This window comes from Pristis pectinata, chromosome 5 (assembly GCF_009764475.1).
Source record: "Pristis pectinata isolate sPriPec2 chromosome 5, sPriPec2.1.pri, whole genome shotgun sequence".
In the NCBI taxonomy this organism is placed as follows: domain Eukaryota; kingdom Metazoa; phylum Chordata; class Chondrichthyes; order Rhinopristiformes; family Pristidae; genus Pristis; species Pristis pectinata.
In genome coordinates, this window is record NC_067409.1 from 101211283 (window position 1) to 101233921 (window position 22639).

A 22639-nucleotide genomic window follows, 5' to 3' on the forward strand; every position below is an offset into this window, starting at 1 on the left:
AATCTTTCATTAAAAACTCAACATGTGAAACTTAAATCCACTTAAATGCTCGAATAAAACAAACATTATAAAAAAGGTTGAAACATGGCTCAGTTTTCCCCAGAATCTGCCTCCACAATCCAAGTTCACTTCTAGTTTATGATGCTTGCAGTATCGCGGTTCCCCTGAATGCACAGGCTTGTATTTTCAAAATGTCGGTGCCAACTAGGGTTTTAATCTAGATGATGATCCAAATTCTCACTGACCAGATCCCATACAAAGACAGGTTTCTGTAAAAAAAAACACTATTTCCTTGCCTTCACTTTGTCCCTATATTGCAAACCATTTTATGGAGCAAGTCAGTGGCCAAAATGATTATTGGCACCTACAAGATTTTTACATTTATGTGTTACAACTGCAGCAAATGGAAGTTCAAGGAATCTAGTCGATACTTATGGAGCCTCATTAGGTACCATAAATTGGCTCCAAACCCTAAACGTTAATACTGAGGATGCTGCTACCACCATACAGTAAGACCAAGCTCTTCTGATTCCACTGCTACAGTACTGTTCTTGCTTCAATCTCATTGCATCTGAAATAATTGTTACTTCTTAGTCAAACCAGCTTCACAAGTTCCACTTTATATTAAGTACAACTATATTACTTTATCATTTACATGTTATTCTGTATTCTCAATTCCCTCGTCTTAAACAACTGTGCTCTGGAAAAGCAATATAGAATGTTGATTCTATTGCAAATTAATGACACTAGATGCTGAGAAAACGTACTTCTAATTGTGGGGATACAAAGGGTTGAGAATAGCAAAGAAAGTTCTCGAGGTTCCATGTTGATAAATGCAAGTTTTGCTCATGTCGAAAACCGAACATTACTACTGCATCAAGCTTTTGTGAGAAATATAGACATAGGGAGTGATCCAAATTTCAAGAATACCTTGCTTCAGTGATGACATTCTTAGAATTTCATGGTTCCCTCTCGAGACAACTGAGGTTCTGAGACTAGATACAAAGTCCCTATGCTCCACGTGCTATAGCATTTGCTATGTTGGCCAGGAGGTAACAAACTTCTTTAATCTCCGAAGTGGTGGAAAAAGAGGATAATGTTCAGAATCTGGACCAATGCTGTCCTTGATATACAATAACGATTGGAGTTGGACATCAGGACACTGAGGAAGACAGTATACCTCAAGAATAATCAAAAATGTTGGTGTAATGGCAGCCACATAGTGGATAAAATTCAAGAGAGGAAAGTGTGTGGTGATACATTTTGGTAGGAAGAATGAAAAGAGATCATTTTAAATGGAATGAGTTTAAAGAATCATGGGGATATTTGTGTTTACATTTTTGAAGGTGGTAGGACAGTTTAGTGAAACTGTTAATAAAGAAAAGGGTTTTGTGAACTGTTGCTTCTTTTATGTGACACTTAAGGCTTCACAGTCTCCTCAATGTCACTCAATGTCAGTCTCCTCAATGGCCTCCTGAAATACTAATTGGAGAAATATCATAACAGGTCCATATGGGTAAGTTGGTGTGACAAGCTCCATGGTTGGGAACTCACAGCCACATTCAAACTTTGGGTCATCTATCATTTGTGGAGCTATCCACTTTCTTTGGGGGAGGTTGAAACCACAAATGTCCTCTGTAGAGTCAGTGATGACGTATCTGTTATCTACACTGGATGAACCCCAGTTTTTTCTATTTGGATATTAGATTTGCGTCCAGGCTATTCCTCAAAATGCTGATGTTTTTCAGAGCTTTTTTGCAGTTTTTAGTACTTTGTGAATGGGAGAATTGCCCATACTTTAAATCCCACAGAGAATATTGGAAACACTGCAAATAGCAAGAATGGGGATGTGAATCAGCATCGGTAACCGCTCTTCTGGAGAGGACGTGAGGGTGTCTGTCACCAGACTGCTAAGACTGGAATTTTCTGGGAGGATGCCAGGGGGTCCCGTTGAGGCCACTGGCCATGGCTGCTGGGACTGGAGTGGGGAGGGTTATTGACAACTGGGGAGTCGCCCTGAAGCAGTGGTTGATGAGCAGCCTTAATCTTGGAAAGAGTGAGCAGTTGACAGCTAAAGAATGGGAGAAAGCTACTGTGTGGGTGGGTAAAGTGGGGATGGGCATAGAAAGTAGGAGCTAAAGGAAGATGGGAGGTGGACTAGAGAGGCAGGGAGATAGCAGGAAGGGTGACTAAGAGGAGATCCGTGTGTTAGTCAGGAAGAGGGCCAATGCAAAGGATGTGGGCGAGATCATGAGAGACAGTGCGAGAGAATGCAAACGTTTGAGAGTGCATATGTGCGTGTCTGTGTAGAAGTGCAGCAGAGCCTGGTCTCCAATTATCTTGGACCTCCTTGGCATTGGATCAAGGTCTCACTCTGTTAAGGCTGTGCAATGGCTGGTGTGTAATTTTAAAAGAATTAATGAATTCATACACAAGCATCTTCAACACCACAGAACTGGAAATAGGTCATGCTCAAACCTGATAGATAGCCTAACAAGCATTTGCAAGATTAAGTCCAAGTTATTTTAGAAGCAAGCTGACTTCCTTTCTAGCCTTTCACTTCAAAAATGGATGGCATCTTCAATTCCTGATGACTGCCTTTTCCCAGATTAAACTGTGAACTTATTATGGAGGTAGTTAAAGTATATTGTTTAGAGTGACAACCAATGTTTCAGGGGTCATTTACCAATTATGCAGGGAACAAAGAATGGTTATACCAAAACAATCTGTCATTTAAAAGGCTAGATTTATTTTTGTGGCATTCAAATAATTAACACAGTTTCACCTATTAACTGTTTTATAAAACTGTCCTCCCCCCCCCCCTTCAAAAATTTAAACACAAATGTCCTCATGATTCTTTAAGTTCATTCTATTTACAAATATCAACAAGGACAGGAAGAGCTTATCTATATTGCACGTCATTTGCACAATACATTTCATGGCTTTCTGTGCCAACATAGTATTACATGTGAAAAATGCAGATCTACTCTTGATTAAACCTCAAGGAATTTAATTATTTTATTATACAATTGCCAGGCTTGATTTAACTAACTTGATAAATCTTTATTCAGCAATTACCTTCTTGCCTTGAACTGTCTAAAGGAGGACAAAAATCATGCAATACGCACTTTTTAGATAAGGCATATACTACAGAAAATAAATTGCAAGTTCTGAAATGATCACGGCAGAATACTCAATGCATTAGACTTTTTTCTTTGGACAACTTAAAGCAGGACATAGCTTGGTTTGGTTTTAATTCTAAGGCATGGATGTGAAATGAATGGAATTCTTTGAACCCACAAGGCCATCATTACAGACAAGGATGCTGCTGTTCTGGGAGGTAGTTCCTCTGAGATTTTCTGCAGAGATATGCAAGTCCTATATAATTTATTTCCTCCCATTTCTTCATTCACTTTGGTCAAAAACAAAGAAAGCCTTATTGGGCAACTCTTGGTGAAGTTTCATGTAACAGGCACAGATTTTCAACTGAAACCCAGCACAACTGTCAGCAAGGACATTTTGAACAAATGGGCAAGGACATATATGATTAGGAGAAAGGCAAACAGAAGCTGATTTGTCCTAAGCTGATTTAAATGGGTGCATCAAGGTCTGAACCCAAAATGTCAACCACCTCTTTCCCTCCACAAATGTTGCTTGACCTGCTGAGTTCTTCCAGTAGTTAACCTGAGTCATAGAGCCATGGAGCAATACAGCAAAGAAACAGGCCCTTCGGCCCAACTCGTCCTTGCCGACCAAGATCTCCATCAAAGCTAGTCCCACTTGCCCGCGTTTGGCCAATATCACCCTAAACCTTTCCTACCCATGTACCTGTCCAAGTGTCTTTTTAATGTTGTTATTATACCTGCCTCAACCACTTCCTCTGGCAGCTCATTTCATACACACACCACCCTCTGCATGAAGAAGTTACCCCTCAGGTCCCTTTTAAGTCTTTCCCCTCTTACCTTAAACCTGTGCCCTCTAGTTTTTGATTCTCGTTCTCTGGGAAGAAGACTGTGTGCATTCACCCTATGCCCCTCATGATTTTATACACCTCTATAAGGTCATCCCTCAATCTCCTGCGCTCCATGAATAAAGTCCTGACCTACCAAACTTCTCCCTATAAGTCAGGTCCTAAAGTCCTGGCAACATTCTCATAAATCTTCTTTGCACTCTTTCCAGCTTAATTATGTCTTTCCTATAACAGGGTAACCAAAGCTGTACTCAATACTCCAGGTGTGGCCTAACCAACGTCTTGTCAATGACTTGACTAATGAAGGCCAGCATGTCAAATGCCTTCCTCAACATCCTGTGATGACAGATTGCAGCATCTGCCCCAGATTCCAGCAGATGCAGTCTCTTGTGTCTCCATTTAAGTAGGTGAAACTATGTTAGTATTTGGATGCCACAGAAATAAATCCAGCCTTCTGAATGACAGATTGGTTTGGTATAACCATTCTCTTTTTTCCCCTTGCATAATTGGCAAATCCAAACTACTGATTTCTGAAGTTTTCCAGAAATATGCAAAAACATTTGATAAATAAACATACAAACACTAAATTATAATTGAACATCTTGCTTGGTGAACATCTACCAATTCAAGGTTCTTTTGCTTTAAAGCCATTTAATGATAATGTAGAAAGGAGCCATCTGACTTTAAATCAGCTTCAATCATTCCAATGGATTTTAAAAGAAAATGGTGGGTTGAAAGTACCCACACAGTTCAGGGTAAGGTAAGGTGAAATGGAGTAGGGCGATAAAAATCAGGACTTTATAGATACTGGTAGAAGAAGACTTGCATCAATAAGGATTTGCTGTCAGTAAGCATTTGAATTCTAACCTAGCTGGCATGTCCATGGTGAAAGGCTTGTACTTGCATCTTATAATAACATAGAAGGAGGCCATCATGTGCCATCAACACCCCTTTGATTCATTTTGCTATTGACCTACATGAAGGAATTATTTGCAGTACCCAATTAACCTACCAATAAATTAGGAAGGGAGTAAACCGGAGCACCTGGAGGAAATGCACACGATCAAAAAAAGAGCATGCAAACTCTGAACAGACAGCACCAGAGGCCAGTATCAAACTCAGGATCCGTACACGGCCAAACGCTGACATTTCCCCAAAACATTCTGGCCCAAATGCTTAACTTCCTTTGAGTACTCATATTCAGAGTGCCAGCTGTCTTCTGTTATTACTTAAATGAAATTAATGGGGAGACTCTTTATCAATAAGCAATTTAACAACTGGATTGTTTTTAACATGACATGTACATCAAAGAAAATGGATGTAATCTCTAAAAGAGATATGGGAGATATAACCAGAGGTTAATATTTCAAATCTATGAAGTCAATCAAGTGAAACTGTTTCAGTAACACAGAGTGCCTTAAGACCCATAAAAACATTGTAAAAACAATTTAAAAAATTTTAATCATATATATCCCAAGTGCTGACAGGAAAACTGCAATTTGTATTGCAAAAGACAAGCAGGAAATATTGAAGGGGAAACTGGACATGTTCAAGTCGAGGGTTAACAAAAGGAATTTAGTGGCAGCTAACACCATAGTTATTTGTTTTCCCTGATCTGCATCTTCTTCATAGTATACAGTTATCCCAAGAATGATTTGGAAGTCACATCAGCGTTCCCCACAAAATCTGGGTCATTGGTAGATTTTAATAAAAACAATGGATAGCCTAGAAGTGTTTCATCTCTCCAGAGACAAAAGCAAAGGATCAGTAATCATCAATGTATAAAATTATTAAGGGAGACATCACTCCCCACATGCAGTGCACACAGAAAAAGGAACTATGGCTGACACCCTACTGTCTTAGCTTAATCCTTCATTAAAAATAATTTATTTTGCAGTGAGATATTAATGGGCTAATCAAATTATTACCAATTCCATTGCACAAAGTGAAGATGAGTACTAACAAGTACTAAATTTTTGACAAAGCTAACTTTGTTGTCCTCTGAGTTGATAATTGAAAGAGATTTATAATTTATTTCTGCCCTCAATCCCCAAGTCACATATATCTTATAAATGACTGTGTCTGCTGTGGCTCATTTGGTTGCACTCCCACCTCAGGGTGAGAAGGTTGAAAGTTCAGGTCTCACTCCAAATGTTAGAGCATGGAAGCTTAGACTGACACAGTGCAGTACTGAGGGAGTGTGGCATTGTCAGAGATGCCGTTTTTCAGAACAAATGTTCAACCAAGGTCAGGTGGAGATACAAGATTTCATTGGATTTTATCGAAGAGCACAGAAGTTATCACCACTGCTCCAAATAAAATTTATTATTAAAATATGACATCTGTCTGATATCACATCTTCTTCTGCTCTTTAAAAAGTACTTAAGTGGCTATTAAGCAGTTTAGGATATCTTGTTAGGGGCTATATAAATGCAGATCAATGTTTGTTCCTTCTTTACTCCATCCTGGCACTCAGTGATCTGGAATCAATTGCAAAGCCTTCTAAGTGGTGTGTAAAAGCAACCAAAGGGCCTACTGAACCAGACTGTTACTTAATTTAAGTAGATAAAGCTGCAATGTGAAGCTGGCAACAGAGTTTAATCATGCTGAAGGTGAAAATTCTTTTGCCTTTCTTAATCTCTTTTGCTTAATATTGTTAACCACCAAAAAGATGAGTAATTTGCTCCAAGGCCTCCAGTACTGCTTAGATGAACCCAGCTGTTAGAAGTTGTGTTGAAAGATGTGTGTGTTAGGTAGGTTAACACCAGATTCTCAAAATGGAGCAAAGCAAACATAATATCCACATGGTACATAAATGTGATTAATAATTGAGGAAGTGGCAATATTTTACAAAGATGCCATTATTGGAAACTCTAGCATCTTTCTTTTATCTCATCAAAGACTAAAAACAAAGCTCACAGGAAGGTCAGTATCTTGGCTTTGAAAAATGTTGAATGCAGCACGAAGAAAGGTCATCTGCTTTATTACAGGTACTTAAAAGGACAGTTCCTTTCACCAATAATTTATGAGGAAGGTGACTCAAAGGATGTGCAGAGAATTATTCCATTCTAAATTTAAAAAGAGTATTTTTCTTTTGACAGTTTGAAACTATCCTAGAGAACCTCAAGCCAATTCTCCTCATTAGGTTGCTCTGGTAACAGTCAGTCCCATTGCCGCTCCAATTGAAAAGCGGCGTAATTGTGGACTAGCTTTCAGCCATAGAATGGCTGAGAAATAATGTTGAAAGCTGGAGAGACAAGATCAAACTAAGAGCTTCTGTGCAGGAAAAATTCCATTCAATAAGTTATTCCCTTGGAAATGTCTTTCTTTTCTAGCATCAGCTTCAATTAGAGTAATCACTAAAAGTTGGCAAGAAGGGCTCAAAAATTAATTTAGAGAGACTAATGCGATGTCAGCCTTTTGCTTCAGGGACAGAGTACAAAGGAAAATAAATTATGCTGCAATGGTACAGGAACCAGGTTAAACCACATCTGGAGCACTGCATGTAGTGCTGGGCACCATACCTCAGGAAGGATATAATAGCTTTCGAGGTGCAGCAATGTAGATTATAGGGCTGCAGGAGTTCAATCATGAGGATGTTAGTGAAGATGTTGATGAAGATTGTGAGCCTTGAATATTAGAGTAATCCAAATGAGGAGTTTCTAATGATTATGTTATTTCACAGAGCAGATGGACAGCACAAGAGAGCAGAACAAAATTAGACTGCTCAAGGGAGCACTTCTTAACAGAAAGTGTTGACAATCTGGATCTCTCTTTCGCAAAACACTGTTGAAGCTAAGTCAATTGAAAATGTCAAATCAGAGACAGAAGATTTTTGCTAGATAAAAGAACCGAGAAATATGGAACCATGGGAACTGGATGGATTTATGAAACAGATTACATAATGTAGAACTGAATGGTTTACTTTTGCTCCAAACCTATTGCCTTCCAAGTGTGTCAGAGTTTAGCAGATTGTCCAAGGAGGAAGAACATACTGTCAGCTTATATTCACAGTTGAACTCAGCTTAAAAAAAAATGATTGTTTATAAACCAGTTATACAATGCAATGCAAAATTATTCAGCTGTGAAAATATAAAAGATTATTCAGAATAGTTTTGCTATATAAACAAATGTATGATCTGGATGTTGTGATGAGTGGTGAGGCAATGAAGCTTGCCACTGACCTCAAAAATAGCTTCCTACGGAGTCCCAACAACCACTGTGGTGTGCATTTCAGTCTTTCCTGCTGTTAGCAGCTGTCAGGTGTCACTTCAGGCAATCCCTGGCATCCAGCAATAGTCAAACTGACTGAGCAACATATCACATTCAGAAATTTTCATAGGTAATAATCCAGGTAAGGCAATGGAAGGCTGCAGACCAAGCGCTGGTAAATGGGGGTAATAAAGATGGCCAGTATGAACAGGGTGAGCCGGAGGGCCTGTTTCGTTGCTGTATGACTCTATGAATTGCAAAACACGTGAAAAATTCATTTTCTTTGCAGCCAGTGATGTTCCCAGACAGTAATTAGGGTTTTATTAGCAATCTCTTGTGGTCAAGGAGAACTGCTATCCAAGAAATATTTTATTTCTGGGTCCAAAGACTGCTAATGAGGATTTGCAGACTTTGTTGCAATTAGTATTACAGAATGGGATTGACAGGCTTGGGCTGTTGATTTGATCCACAACGCACAGCCATTCTCACTTCTTAATTTCCTGTTGTATGATTGCAAACTGCTGAGATACTTGCCACAAGTTCTCAATTCATCAAGGAAAACCTGGATGATGGTCTCTCATGAGCTGGTGTCAAAGTTGCATTTCCTGTTTTGTGCCTTGAGGACAGTCTTAAAATGCTTTCTTTTTCTGCCATGGAGCACGTGCCATGACTGAGCTTCAGCAGTGTGGAGTTTGTATCCACATGACATAGCTATCCTTGCTAAGGTGATGGCAGGTGACTTTGATGCTTCTTGTATTCACTTAGAAAGGCTCGTGTTGGTGTTGGTGGTTCATCAGTCTTCTGTATGTAAGATCTACAGCAGGTAGCTTTCATGATACTTCTCCAGTGCTTTGAGGTGCCCTTTATCTCCATGTCTCAGTTCCGTAGATAGGAAAGGGGATTCACAACTGCCTGATAAACTATGAATTTCTCTGGATCCAATGTTATAATTTAGTATGCTATTTAAAGATTAACAAGCTGATAAAAGTTCATGTACACTTCATGTGTTTTAAAATGCTTTAAGGATATTTATAGCTAGAATGGTTCATAAAACTACCTGATTATTCTGGTAATCAATTTCTGAAGGTTACATTGGAGAAGGTTATAGATAAATGCAACCTGTGAATTACTGGAAGTAACAACTGGATTTCAGCACTTAATTGCACATGGGTACTCCAGAACATTCTGACAGTTTCAAGGTGTAAGACTGCCAATCCTTATGTTTCCGCCATCATGACGAATTCAAAATCAAACCATGAATGAGAAATGTCTTAAAACCTAATTAAGGTTTCCAAGAACTGGCAGAGGCAAGCTGAATTCTGGAGAGACAGTATCAAGAAAAGGAAGGAAGCAGATTAGGGTGGATTTGTTATGTACATTTCTTCTGCACCTTTCCATTTATAAGAGATAGTCAATGATCTGAACTGAGAGATGGCCAGATAGAACATGAAACAGAATGCTGGAAGAACTCAATAGGTCACCCAACATCCGTGGAGGCAAAAGGTACAAATCAACATCTGGGTCAAAACCCTGTATCAGGACCAAGAGGGAGGAGGAAATATTGCTGTAGAGGCTGGTAGGTGATATGTGGAACCAGATGGGGAGAGGCTGATGGGCAGATGTAATCAGGTGGGGAAGGGGAAAGGAGAGGTGAACATAGGGAGAAGAAAACTAGGTGTGTTTGGGAGAACACCGAGGGTGTGGGTTACCTGAAATTGGAAAATTCAATGTTTATACCATTGGGTTGTAAGCTATCCAAATATGAGATGGTGTTCTTCACGACTTGTGTTTGGCCTCTCTGTTGCAATGGAGAAGACTGAGAACAGACAAATTGGTGTGGGAGTGAGAAGGAGAATTAAAAAGACATGCAACCAGAAGCTCGAATCGGAAGGTGGGAAGATAACATGCTTTTAAGTTTCATAACAAAGCTGCTTCTATTTGCAAATGCCCCATTTCTTTACTGAGGGTAAACAACCAGACAACATGTCATCTTCAGTTGTGCAATACACTGTCTGGAAGTTGTGGAAAATATAGCAGCCTTGCAATTATATAAAATTACAGAGCAATACGTTAAAAGACTTGCACCACTCACGATAAGCAAGAATATTAGTTTTGAATATCAGAATGGAAAATCATCTTAGCTTCACAAATAGTGCTGCTGAATTTTAGAAAAATTGTGACCTATAGTTTTTTTTCCCATCCCAGACTCCTATTGAAACTGGAAAAACGAAATTTTGTTCAACAATGCCAGAATACTGGTCAGAATTGTTTGGAATGAAAATGTATCTTTATACAAAAACGAACTGCTGGAGGAACTCAGCAGATCAGGCAGCATCTGTGGAGGGAAATAGGCAGTCGATGTTGAGACCCTTTACTCTGTACTCTCGAGTTCCTCCAGCAGCTTGTTTTTTGCTCCAGATTCTAGCGTCTGTAGTCACTTGTGTCTTTGTATCTTTGTACCTCAGCCTGAGGTATAAAGACCTAAGGAAGGAAAATTATCAATGTCTTCCCCTTCTCCGAATTGAGGTGGTTGTGGAAATCGCCAGGCAATTTCAATTTGATGAAAAGCCAAGTAAAAACTTTTCATTGTCATTATTCATTCCGCTGAAATAATATAGCTATGAAAATATAAAATGTTGAATGCGTTAATAATCATATGTAACCAAAATAATTAAATTATGACAATTGGACCCTTAATGGAATATTTGGTGCTACAGAGGCAAATCCTCTGCAATAGAAGATACAGTACCTGCCCGGTTTGCAGCTGCGTTAGGTAACCTGCATGCCTCTGGAGAAAAGTATGCATGTTTGGATCAAAATTAGCCTCTACAGCACTTCACTGGTTTTCAGGATTTTTAAACTAAATTCTCCCTGGAGCTCGAAAGAATTTTGGAATTCCAAATTCTGGTCTTTGATACTGTAAATAGTGACAAATTCCATGATGCTAATTTTCTAGAGGAACTCTGAATAATTACTGAAAATAATTAACTATACAGTGGTATTTGTAAAACTTCCCGTGGGCTTTCTTGAAGATCACTTCTCTTCACATGACCCTCTTTGCATCTCCATTCATAATTATGAGATACTGCTTAACCCAGGATTTAGCACAGTTAGAAAAAAAACCTATTACTAAGTGGGAACTTCCCAGCACCTACCTGTAAAGTTACTCTTATGCCTCCTGACAATTCACTTTCCCCCTGGAGTGAACAACTGCAGCAGGCTGGAGTGCTAAAGTGGCCTTGGAAAAAGGGAATTGGATGGACCTCACTCAGCTCTGAAAGGCTGTAAGCTTCAGATGTCTACCACACCTGGCATTATGCCCTGTGAGACCTCATACGGGATCCAAAGCTCCATTGATCTCAATGGGGTGATTTTTGGTGGAACAGGAAGTGAAAAGGAAGCTACAATTTTTAAATTATTTCACTTTAGCGTAACGTATCGTCAAGCATTATTTTTCATTTTTAAGAAGATAAAGTAATTTTTACTTTTTTTATTTACAAGTCAGAGACATTTAGAAGCTATTAAATCGTGCACACCTTTCACAGCTGGTAAAGCCTCAGCCCCAGCTGTGCAAGCCTGTTAGACACAGGGTCTCAGCATTATGCTGCCCAGTCTTGTCTCTTTATCGAACTCAACGCTGGACTCAAATGTGAGGAGCATCAGTGGGCTAAGCCCTCTACATTCAGCAGAGGGAAGATATCTGCGGACTGAAGGTGGTGACAGTTGGCATGGGACCTGGTCCAGCATGACCCAGCTCCATAAAAAATATGGCATGTACCTGCTCAACTTACAGAAATTATATTCTGATTGTTTCAAGTATGAAATGCTTACTTCAATGCACTCTTCTTTCATATTTAGGGAATTGATTATATAACCCATCTCCTCCCAATTCCTTCAAATAGCTCCGAAACTGTACCATGGGATAATGCACAATGGAGAGAGGTTACTGCTTGGATTGAATTTTCAGATATGCAAGTAATGGAAATGATAATGGATTCAAATGAACAACTGATCACTATTGAATAGAGTTCCAACTTTCTATCAGCCTTTCCATGTTGAGACGTTCCCTCACTTCCCTCTGCTGAGTTTGCACCTTGTTCTTGATTTCTCAATCAGTGGGGAAACCGAAATCAAATTACATCATAACTATCCTATATCCAGAGAATGCAACTCTACTTTCTGTAATTTCGTCTTGCAGCTTAATGTTTGGAAATCATTCTGGTGAACCTGCACTGCACACTCTTCCATGGCCAACATATTCCACCCAAGATGCATTGCCCAGATTTGCTTATACTATTATGCTTAGGTTTAACCATGGCATTGCATAACTGTAGCATAACCTCTCCCTCTTGTACTCCAGTTCTCAGATGTAAAGACCAACATTTCATTAATCTTTTTGACTATGTTATGCACCCGTCCATGACATTTTTAATGATCCTTTTACCAAAATCCTTAAGACCCTTTTGACCTCCACTGCTTCCAAGTTTCACCATTTTTTAATCATCCACAACAGTTTTGCTCAAACCTCAATCTATCAATATCTCTGTAATGCTATCAAATACATGGCTTACAATTCTTCCTATCTTTCTTTTTCCCAAACTTGGATGTTTGCCTTTTCACCCCCTCATCTCTAACTTCAGCGAATGGTGCAGCTCCAACAAGGACACTGGTAATTAATCACCTCCTGATGTTTTGAGTATAGGCCAATTATCCAAACTCTCTGTTTCCTGCTGCACTGCCAATTTGCTCTCCAGGATATAATTTGATGCCGGTTCCCACGAGTTTCAACTTTAACTAACAAGGACTTTATCAAATGCTTTCTGGAGAAACATACATACAACAAACATAACAATTTTCCTACCCACCACTTAGTCATAGCTTCAAAAATTTGATCAAAATGCCAGTGACCTATGCTTTCCAAATTCATGTTGACTCTGCCTTTAATTACTGATTCTCTTAATTTCCTGATAACAGATTTGATATTCAAAAGTCTGTATTACTCCGATTCCGCCTCTCACCTTTCTTAAGTTATGCTGAGGTAGAAAGCATCTGTACTGGGGATTTGTCAGTTTTTTTTTCATTCTTGTTGAATCCCTGTGATTTGACATTAGTTTGCTCAATCTATAACCGATTGCTTACATTTAAAATGCACGCATTTTCAACCATTTCCAGACTACTACTTCCAGACAGAATTTCCTAAGTATTGACACCCAGCTGCCCCCACCATCCACACAGGTCCACACTGCTCTGATCTATTCATTCCTAAATGTCTTAAAGCATGGCTGCATGTGTTTTTGGCACAATTCACATTGTGGGAATTAGAATCCTCAGATGGGAATAAGGTTGTGATTTTGAATGGCAGTTGTTAAGATGTACATTTGCTGAGTTTTGCATGCAATGCCACATCAATATATCGAGAAGACGAAATACATCCAAGCATTTTGTCTGCCATAATGGAGGGAACCTCTCTCATAGATAACAGAAACCAGTCATTGCATAGATATCCCCCCAAATTATAGAGCTGACTATAGATTTAAGTATGTTGCTTTTCCTCACCCAATTGCTTCCATCCTCTCTCAAGAGTGTTTCTCTGGTCTTGCTGGCATGATCACAAATGGTAAAAAAAAACTGAAGTACTGGTGCAATTAATATTCTTCCATGCATTTACCAATGACTTCTCCAAATGACCTGGGTGTCAACCAGAGGTGCTGGTTTGTAGTCTATATTAAGATCAGCAAGGCTGGAACTAGCTTCAAGCTGCTTACTACATATTTTTAAAACGGGAGGGTACACAGCCACAATTTTGCTGCTCTCTTGTTCTGAGGAAAGTCCAGTGGCAGCAATACAAATGGGTGGCAGGCAGAGAGCTGTTAGCTTTGCAATGGGAGTAGAACGGAAATGGGGTTCCATAGTTAATCCAAATTAATAAATAGTAAAGAAAATGGCTTGCATGAGATCCAAATACTTCACTTGGTTGAACCAAATCCTGCATGATGGTTTTCCCACAATAATAATGAACCCTACCTTTATGGTTAAAGATGCCTTCCATCTCCATACTGCTACGTGAATGTGCAATACATAGAACACTGCTGGGAACCACTCCTTCTGCAGCTGGAGATCGATCAGTTGTACGCACCAGGCACCAGTCAGGCTTGTCATGAGGCCTCTCTAAGACCTCCACGGTCTGACCACGCCGAATGCTCAGCTCATTGTTGTTGGTTGCCGAAAAATCATGGATAACAACTGTTAACTCACATCCACCGGACAACTGTGGAGGGAGCGGAGAAAGACATGAGTGACACAACATACTGGCCCGGACAAAATATAATACTTTCATTTCCAAATTTTATCAGCAATGACTATTGCAACTCTTGTCACAGCTCTGCAGTTCACAAGTGCTGTAATCTATTATTTTAAACTCTTCCCATATCTGAACACTATTGAGAAAGTAAAGTGACTGTAACATTTATTTTTCCATAGCCAAATTGCAGATTAATTCATTATTTCAACATTTAGTCAAAAAAGTTATCAATATTGAAAATTCTAGATATTTTCTTTGTAATTATTCACAGTTCCATACTGATGACCTAAAATAATCTTTGTATTGACTGACCTTGAACACTATTTAGTTGATATAATTTTTCCAAAAGAACAACTTCAATTTATAAAGTTTGTTTCAACCTCCTTGCAGGATATCTCAAAGCATTTTCAGCCTGTGAATTACTTTTTGAAATGTAGATATTTAGGAAATGCATAATTAAGCTTCATATAAAATTTGAGGAACAGAATAGAGACACAAGAGACTGGATTTGCTAGAATCTGGAGCAACAAACAAAGTGCTGGATGAACTTAGCAGTTCAGGTAGCATCTGTGGAGGGAAATGAACAGTCGATGTTTTGGGTCGAGACCCTTCTGTCCAGATGAAGGGTCTCAACCTGAAACGGTGAAGGTCTATTTCCCTCCACAGAGGCTGCCTGAACCACCGAGTTCCTTTGGCATTTTGATTGTTGCTCTAGAAACAGAATGTCCAAATAACCTTTATCTTTAATAACATTGAATGAGAGATAATTATAGGTCAAGACATTACGGATAACTCCTCTAAACAGTGCAGAGTTTTTTTTTAAGTATCAGCTGGAAAGAACAGATGGGGCTTCAGCAACCAAATAACAGAACCTTCAGTAACCTATAATGCAGTATTTCTGGAAATAATTTATATTTAAATCGAATCTTCCCCAGGAAACTGACCAGAAGAAAAGTCTGGCTGCAAGTTTCCAACAAACATAACTTTGCCTTGGACCAATTCTCAATTAATTAAAATTAAATGTGGTGATTCAACTGGATTAAATTCAAATTAAAAGTATTCAAACTTTAGGTTCTATTTGGGTTTGCAAAAAAAATTGAAAAATTTGCTTTAAAAATTCACGTTATTCCCAATTATTGTTTCTGATAATAACAGAATACTGTGCTCATCAGCTTTCAAATGCTTTGTTCCCATACCATTGTTATTTTTTGCTTACTCATTTCAATTTCTATTTAACTCAGTGAATTTTTGTGTGGCCTTTTATAATGATTGACCCTCCTGCTATTACAAAGCTGCACTCAACCAAGCGGAAAACACAACCAAGCTTACAGAGCTTCCTAATGAATCATTATTAAACTTGTGGTGAATATTTTGCTTTGGGCTTTGCAAAAATGTCATCACGACAAATTACTGCACTTAACTACATGCAACTCAGGTATTTATACATTTCAGAATCCATTGCCAACTTCAAATACCGTTTATATAATTGATGTTTGTTAAGTGCATACCAATAAGAGTATATTCTGATTGTCATGGATGGAGTAAAAACCATAAGCAGCTTGTAATCACAGCAATTAATGCTTTTAGTCTAACAACAGAATCAGTAAATTATTTAACCAACTTTCAATACTTATTTTCATTTACTTAGTTGAATCCTTTGCAATAAGTACAACATGTATATCTTACCTATTTTTTGTGAAGAAATCAGATTATGAAATAAAAACGGAGCAAACCTAGTTTAAAATAGGTCTACGTTTTCACTTACTGACCAAATTTGCAAATAAAGCAAATTTATGTTTTGAGTTATTTTGTAACAAAATAAATGTGTAGACCAAACTAAAGTTATCCCATTCCAACCCCACCCTATCCACCTACTCTCCAGTTCAGATTAATTAAAGTGTGCAGCCATTGATTGATTTGATGAATCACTGTTGATCAATTTACTCATGGTTAGGAATACTAATGTATCTACCTTAAATGGAATTGGTTTATTATTGTCACATGTACCAAGGCACAGTGAAAACTTGTTTTGCATACCATTCATACCAGATCAATGTATGTTTCTTTGGCATTTTGATTGTTGCTCTAGAAACAGAATGTCCAAATAACCTTTATCTTTAATAACATTGAATGAGAGATAATCATAGGTCAAGACAATACTGAGGTCATCAGTATGCATTGAGGTAGTACAAGGGTAAACAATAACAGAGTGCAGAGTAAAGTCTAACAGCTACAGAGAAAGTGCAGTGCAGGTAGAGAATAAGATGCAAGGTCATAATGAGGTAGATTGTGAGGTCAAGAGTCCGCCTTATCGTTCCAGGGAACCGTTTAACAGTCTTATAACAGTGGGACAGAAGCTGTTCTTGAACCAGGCAGTATGCGCTTTCAGGCTTTTGCATCTTCTGCCCAATGGGGGAGGAGAGAGGAGAAAACGTCTGGGGTGGGTGGGGGTCTTTGATTATGCTGGCTGCTTCACTGAGGTAGCGAGAAGTATAGACAGAATCCATGGAGGGGAGGCTGGTTTCCATGATGTGCCGAGTTGTGTCCACAACTCTCTGCAGTTTTTTGCCATCAAGAGCAGAGCAGTTGCCATACCAAGCTATGATGAATCAGATAGGATGCTTTCTATTGGTGCATTGATAAAAATTGTTGAGGGTCAATGGGGACATGCCAAATTTCTTTAGCTTCCTGAGGAAGTAGAGGCACTGGTGAGCTTTCTTGGCCAGGACATCTACGTGGTTGGACCAGGACAGGCTATTGGTGATGTTCACTCCCAGGAACTTGAAGCTCTCAACCCTTTCGAGGTCAGCACTGTTGATGTAGACAGGAGCATGTGCACCGTTCCCCCTTCCTGAAGTCAATGACCAGCTCATTTGCTTTGCTGACATTGAGAGAAAGGTTGTTGTCATGACACCGTGCCACTAGGCTCTCTATCTCCTTCCTGTACTCTGACTCATCGTTATTTGAGATACGGCCCACTACGGTGATATCATCTGCAAACTTGTAGATGGAGTTAAAGCAGAAACTGGCTGTGTAGTCATGAGTGTATACGGAGTAGAGTAGGGGGTTGAGGATGCAGCCTTGTGGGGCACCAGTGTTGAGAATGATCGTGGTGGAGATGTTGCTGCCTACCCTTACTGATTGCGGTCTGTTGGTCAGGAAGTCAAGGATCCAGTTGCAAAGGGAGATGTTGAGTCACAGGTCTCAGAGTTTGGAGATGAATTTGCTTGGAGTAATAGTATTGAAGGCGGAGCTGTAGTCAATAAACAACAGTCTAACGCAAGTTTCTTTACTGTCCAGATGCTCCAGGGATGAGTGTAGGGTCAGGGAGATGGCATCAGTGGTAGGTGAGTTGCAGTGGGTCGCGGTTGTGTGGGAGGCTGGAGTTGATGCGTGCCATGACCAGCCTCTCGAATGTAGAATGTATATTTGATATCAAAAAGAATAAAAGACATTAAATAATGCCTTTCACAATCTGAAGATGTCCCAAAGTGCTTTACAGCCGATGAAGTACATCTGGAGTGTAATCACTGTTGTGACATGGGAAGTGCTAATATGTGCAAGTTCCAACAGATTGCAATGTCATAAAATGACCAGATAATCTGTCTCCAATTTTGGTTGAAGGATAAACATTAGCCAAAACACAAGATGAGAATTCCTTGCTCTTCTTCAAGATTATTACACAGGATCTTTTATATATATCTGAGTTGGCAGACAAGGTCTCATTCTTTTTAGTGCTGCCACTGGTTTGGCATTGCTGCTACTCTGCCAGTCAAATTAAAGTCTGGAACTTGCACAATTTGGATCTTAGTGACTGCTTTTGGGGGTAATGTGTCAATTACTTGGTGGCTGGACTCCTGGTGGAGTCCAGTGGCAGGGTGGGATCGAGGTAGCTATCTCTAGAATTACATTGGGGAAACACCACTTGGAACCTGTGCCAGATCTGATTTCAATGGAGATTCCTAGCCGGCATATTAGGTGGCAAAGAGGAAGTTTTATTTCATTTATTTACTTTAATTTCTTATTAATTATCTTGATGTATTTTTATTTTTTTCATTTTATATTTTTCAATAATAAAATAACAAGAGTATTTTCTTCAATTTTAATAGATATTAATGTTAGCAACAGCTTTAAACTAGGACACAGACACAAGAGATTCTGTAGATGCTGGAATATTTTAATTCTGGCTTCTTCCCTCTTCTTTTCCAGTCCTGATGAAGGGTCTTGACCCGAAACGTCGACTGTTCATTTCCCTCCATAGATGCTGCCTGACCTGCTGAGTTCCTCCAGCATTTTGTGTGGTAGCTTTAAACTAGATAGCATTTCCGCATGTTCCCATTTGGGGGGGTGGGACCTCTGCGCTTCATGAGCCAGACACAATCAAATCTTGTTGCTGGATTAGAGAGCATGGAGGACTAGTGAGATGAGTCCTCAGCAAGTGGCCAGTTAAGTTCAGGACCTTGGTTGGAGATTCCGTGCAGTAGGTCTGATCCAACATGATATAGCCCGAAGTCTCACTCAAATCAACTCCAATAGTGTAACTCTCCTTCAGTGATGAACAGGCAGCTGTCCTAACACTAATCCCCTCCTCCACAATCTGACAAGGTCTTCTTCATTCTTTGACTGAAATTCCAACCTTCCTCTGCACCCATCCTCTCTCTACTATGACCCCGCTTCTCAACCTATCATAATTGCCCTGCAAAAGACAGGGCTTGCAGACACAAAGTTAGGACGAAGTGTAGAGCCAGATGTGTAACAGACTATTGCATCAAGGGGTTCGTAAAGAAGATATGCATTGGTCCACCATACAGCCCCAATTTAATGCATTTTATGAGGTGTGAAACAATTTCCAGGCTATTAAATGCAAAGTTATGCTTGATATAGTCAGGACGAATAGAAATTTTCTGCTTGATTCATAAAATGTATAACAGTGAAGGCATTTTCTGAAGTTAAATGATTTTTTTTATATATATAAAAAGGAAGGAAACCTTCCAGTACATTTTCAAAATCTGAACTCCCCAGGTCAGGATACCATCAGTTACCTGCAAGGCATAGATATTCACATTCCTTAAGGACTAAACCACAGATTACGGATTTTCTTTTGGAGTGCAATTTCCATATGATCTTTCTCAGCATGGTGTATGAATCAGTGAAAAAGATGGTTATCTGAAGGCACAAGCTATTCTGTCATTACTGTGACGCACTTACAATTTGCAATTTATACACTCAAAATGATTTTTTTGAAATAACAATTAAATTCAATCACAAAGCAAAATGAAAACATTGTACAGTATAAATGATTTCTACTGTAAAAATAAAAGCAAACTATTACATTATTCACAGTAGACATTTTACCCAAGCTTAGATCAAAACTATTTAATGATTAAAACAATGGAGTTTCAGTTAATGACATTGAATTAATTTAGAATCAATCCAGAATAGACATCCTAAATTGAATTAAAACACCATATATTGATGAGAGAGAAACAATTTGATAAGATTTCTACAATAGTGTTTCAATCAAGCTTTATTATGTAAGCACAAGTGGGCAAGTGCTATTCCATTATTAACACCCTGATCAGTATGCGATTAACAAAATAATTGTGTATACCCTACAGCATAATCCATGCAATGGTGAAACAAATTAATTTGTTGATATAACGTTTTAGCTGCAAAGAAATTTTTATTTTATTCATGGACCAGCTTGATGAATCCTACTCTGAAAACACCAAATGCCAAACCTGGTAAGTGGTGAAAGGTTAATGTATTATCCATTTGGCTAATATATACATTTTATTTTTACATACGGTCAACAGGAATTTCAAAAATGGGAAGATATCACATAAATTGAAGAGAAGCAATGCCAGTCGATTAAGGTTGAATTGCTCTCTTCTACAAACAGTTAATTTTCAGAACTCTAAAAGCCATACATTTATTGGAGAATTAATTTGCTAACAGCATCACTGCAATAACCAGCACATTTATAGATTATTTTCCTGATTTCAATCTTGCCCTCTACATGAAAGCTATAGTACAAGAAACTTACCCAGTTTTGATGAGGAACAGCTAAGGAGCTCAGAAGCTGGGTCACAGACTCCATACTTCGGCTTGAACTACCAGCTGAATCGTCTAAATCTTTCATTGTTTTCTTGCAATACCAGAAATACCAAAATGGCTTCAAAGGCAGTTTCAAACCCACACCAGTTGGATTCCTTTATTTATTTTGCAGCAGAGATGGACTATGTTTATTCTGGCAAATTCGGAATACAATGAATTCTCTTCAAATTAAAGGTTATGATATTAGCATAACAAAAAGGTTCTGTATTGATGCAAAAGCCAACAGAGTGTACTTATAATCAGACGAAAAGGATGTTTCATGATTACTCCCAATTGCTGCACCAATCACTGCACAAGAGCTTTTTCTACCTTCAGTTGCTGGGTGTACATTAAAAGCAGTAAGCAGGCAGTGATTGTCACCATGACCATGATGGTAAATGGTGGCTTATTAACTTAAAGCACACTGTAGCTGAATAATTGCTATTTATAAGGGAAATAAGCATATTATTTAACTAAAATTTTCAAACTAGATGCAGGCATAAAGTAAGAGAATTACATTGTTAGTTTCCAGGAATAGTTAAAAAAAACAAAATGAAAGATTATTGTGTGAAGCTTACCATTACAAGAAATAATAATTTTCACTAATTAATTTCACTTGTCCATATAAGCTCATGAAACACATTAAGAATGATAATCTCCCGGTGTGGATGAGGGAGGTGGGAGAAATCTCACATGGAGCACAAACTTGGGCATGGAGATACTGAGCTGAATGGCCCATTTCTGTGTTGTTTCTTCAACCGAACTGGGAGCCTGATCAGGACATTATTAACAGTGTGTTTCATGATCTTGACATTATTCTTCAAGCAAGGTTTGCGCCATTAACACAGTGGCAGTGCTTTTGTTTTGGATTGGACTGGCGAGTCCAGCCATTGCAAAATGTGCTTCTTTACCCAAGTTCCTCTCAGATATTTATTTGTGTTTGCCTGATCTGCCAAGGATGGCTTTGTATAATGAGGCAGTTTTAAAGTGTAATTGTAACTTTACAGTGTATTCCTTGATTAGCTAAAATAGTTTGGTTTGGTTAACATAGGCATAAACAGATGTATTCCAAAAAATGTGCAAAATTAAAAAAGCAAATGAAAAGCATTGTCAATACAACTCCTATGATGAACCTGATTTTAAATTACAGAAAATACCCCCAGGTATATAACAGAACAATTTAAATTAGACTGGAATGCGCAAAAGAGAAGTGCCAGTATGGCACTCGTTTTGGGAAACAGCACTTCTGACTTCAGCACCTGTATGGAAGCAGGGAAAGTCAGAAGTCAGATACCTATGTATCTAACCTCCTACTTTGCTGCTGATCTCAGGTGTACAGCACGAGCATCCAGAGTTCTTGGGCTGGATGCACTTTATATCTAGTTATGCAGCATTATACCAGAGCCATTCATTTCAATGGGTTTATTCAGTACCCAATTACCGGGATCCCAGTACCTCAGAAAAACAAGGCAATGTGTCTTAATGGCTACCACCCGGTGGCTCTGACATCCACCATCACAAACTGCTTCGAGAGGCCGGTCATGGCACGCATTAACTCCAGCCTCCCAGACAACATCGACCCACGGCAATTCGACTACCAATTAAACAGGTCTATGGCGGACACCATCTCCCTAGCCCTACACTCATCTCTGGAGCATCTCAACAGTAAAGACACCTACTGTTGTTAGACTATTGTTTATTGACTACAGCTCCGCATTCAATACTATAACTCCAAGCAAACTCATCTCCAAACTCTGAGACCTGTGACTCAACATCTTCCTTTGCAAGTGGATCCTTGACTTCCTGACCAACAGGCCGCAATCAGTCATGATAGGCAGCAACACCTTCGCCACGATTATTCTCAGCACCGGTGCCCCACAAAGCTGCATCCTCAGCCCCCTCTTCTACTCCCTATACACTCATGACTGTGTGGCCAGATTCTGCTCTAACTCCATCTAAAAGTTTGCAGATGATACCATTGTAGCGGGCCGTATCTCAAATAACGATGAGTCAGAGTACAGGAAGGAGATAGAGAGCCCAGTGACATGGTGTCATAAGAA

The 22639-nt window shown here is 39.0% G+C and overlaps 1 protein-coding gene across 5 annotated transcripts in view; it reads right to left on the reverse strand.

Annotated features, from left to right (window-relative positions):
• trioa (trio Rho guanine nucleotide exchange factor a) overlaps positions 1–22639 on the reverse strand; it is a 200587-nt gene that overhangs the window by 79822 nt on the left and 98126 nt on the right. For all 5 annotated transcript variants that reach the window (XR_007956336.1, XM_052015752.1, XM_052015751.1 and 2 more), the window contains one exon: positions 14207–14450. Coding sequence is in view for 4 of the 5 variants with exons in the window: in XM_052015752.1 (XP_051871712.1) it covers positions 14207–14450 (244 nt within the window). In the remaining variant the exon portion in view is untranslated. The remainder of the gene's footprint in view (positions 1–14206; positions 14451–22639) is intronic.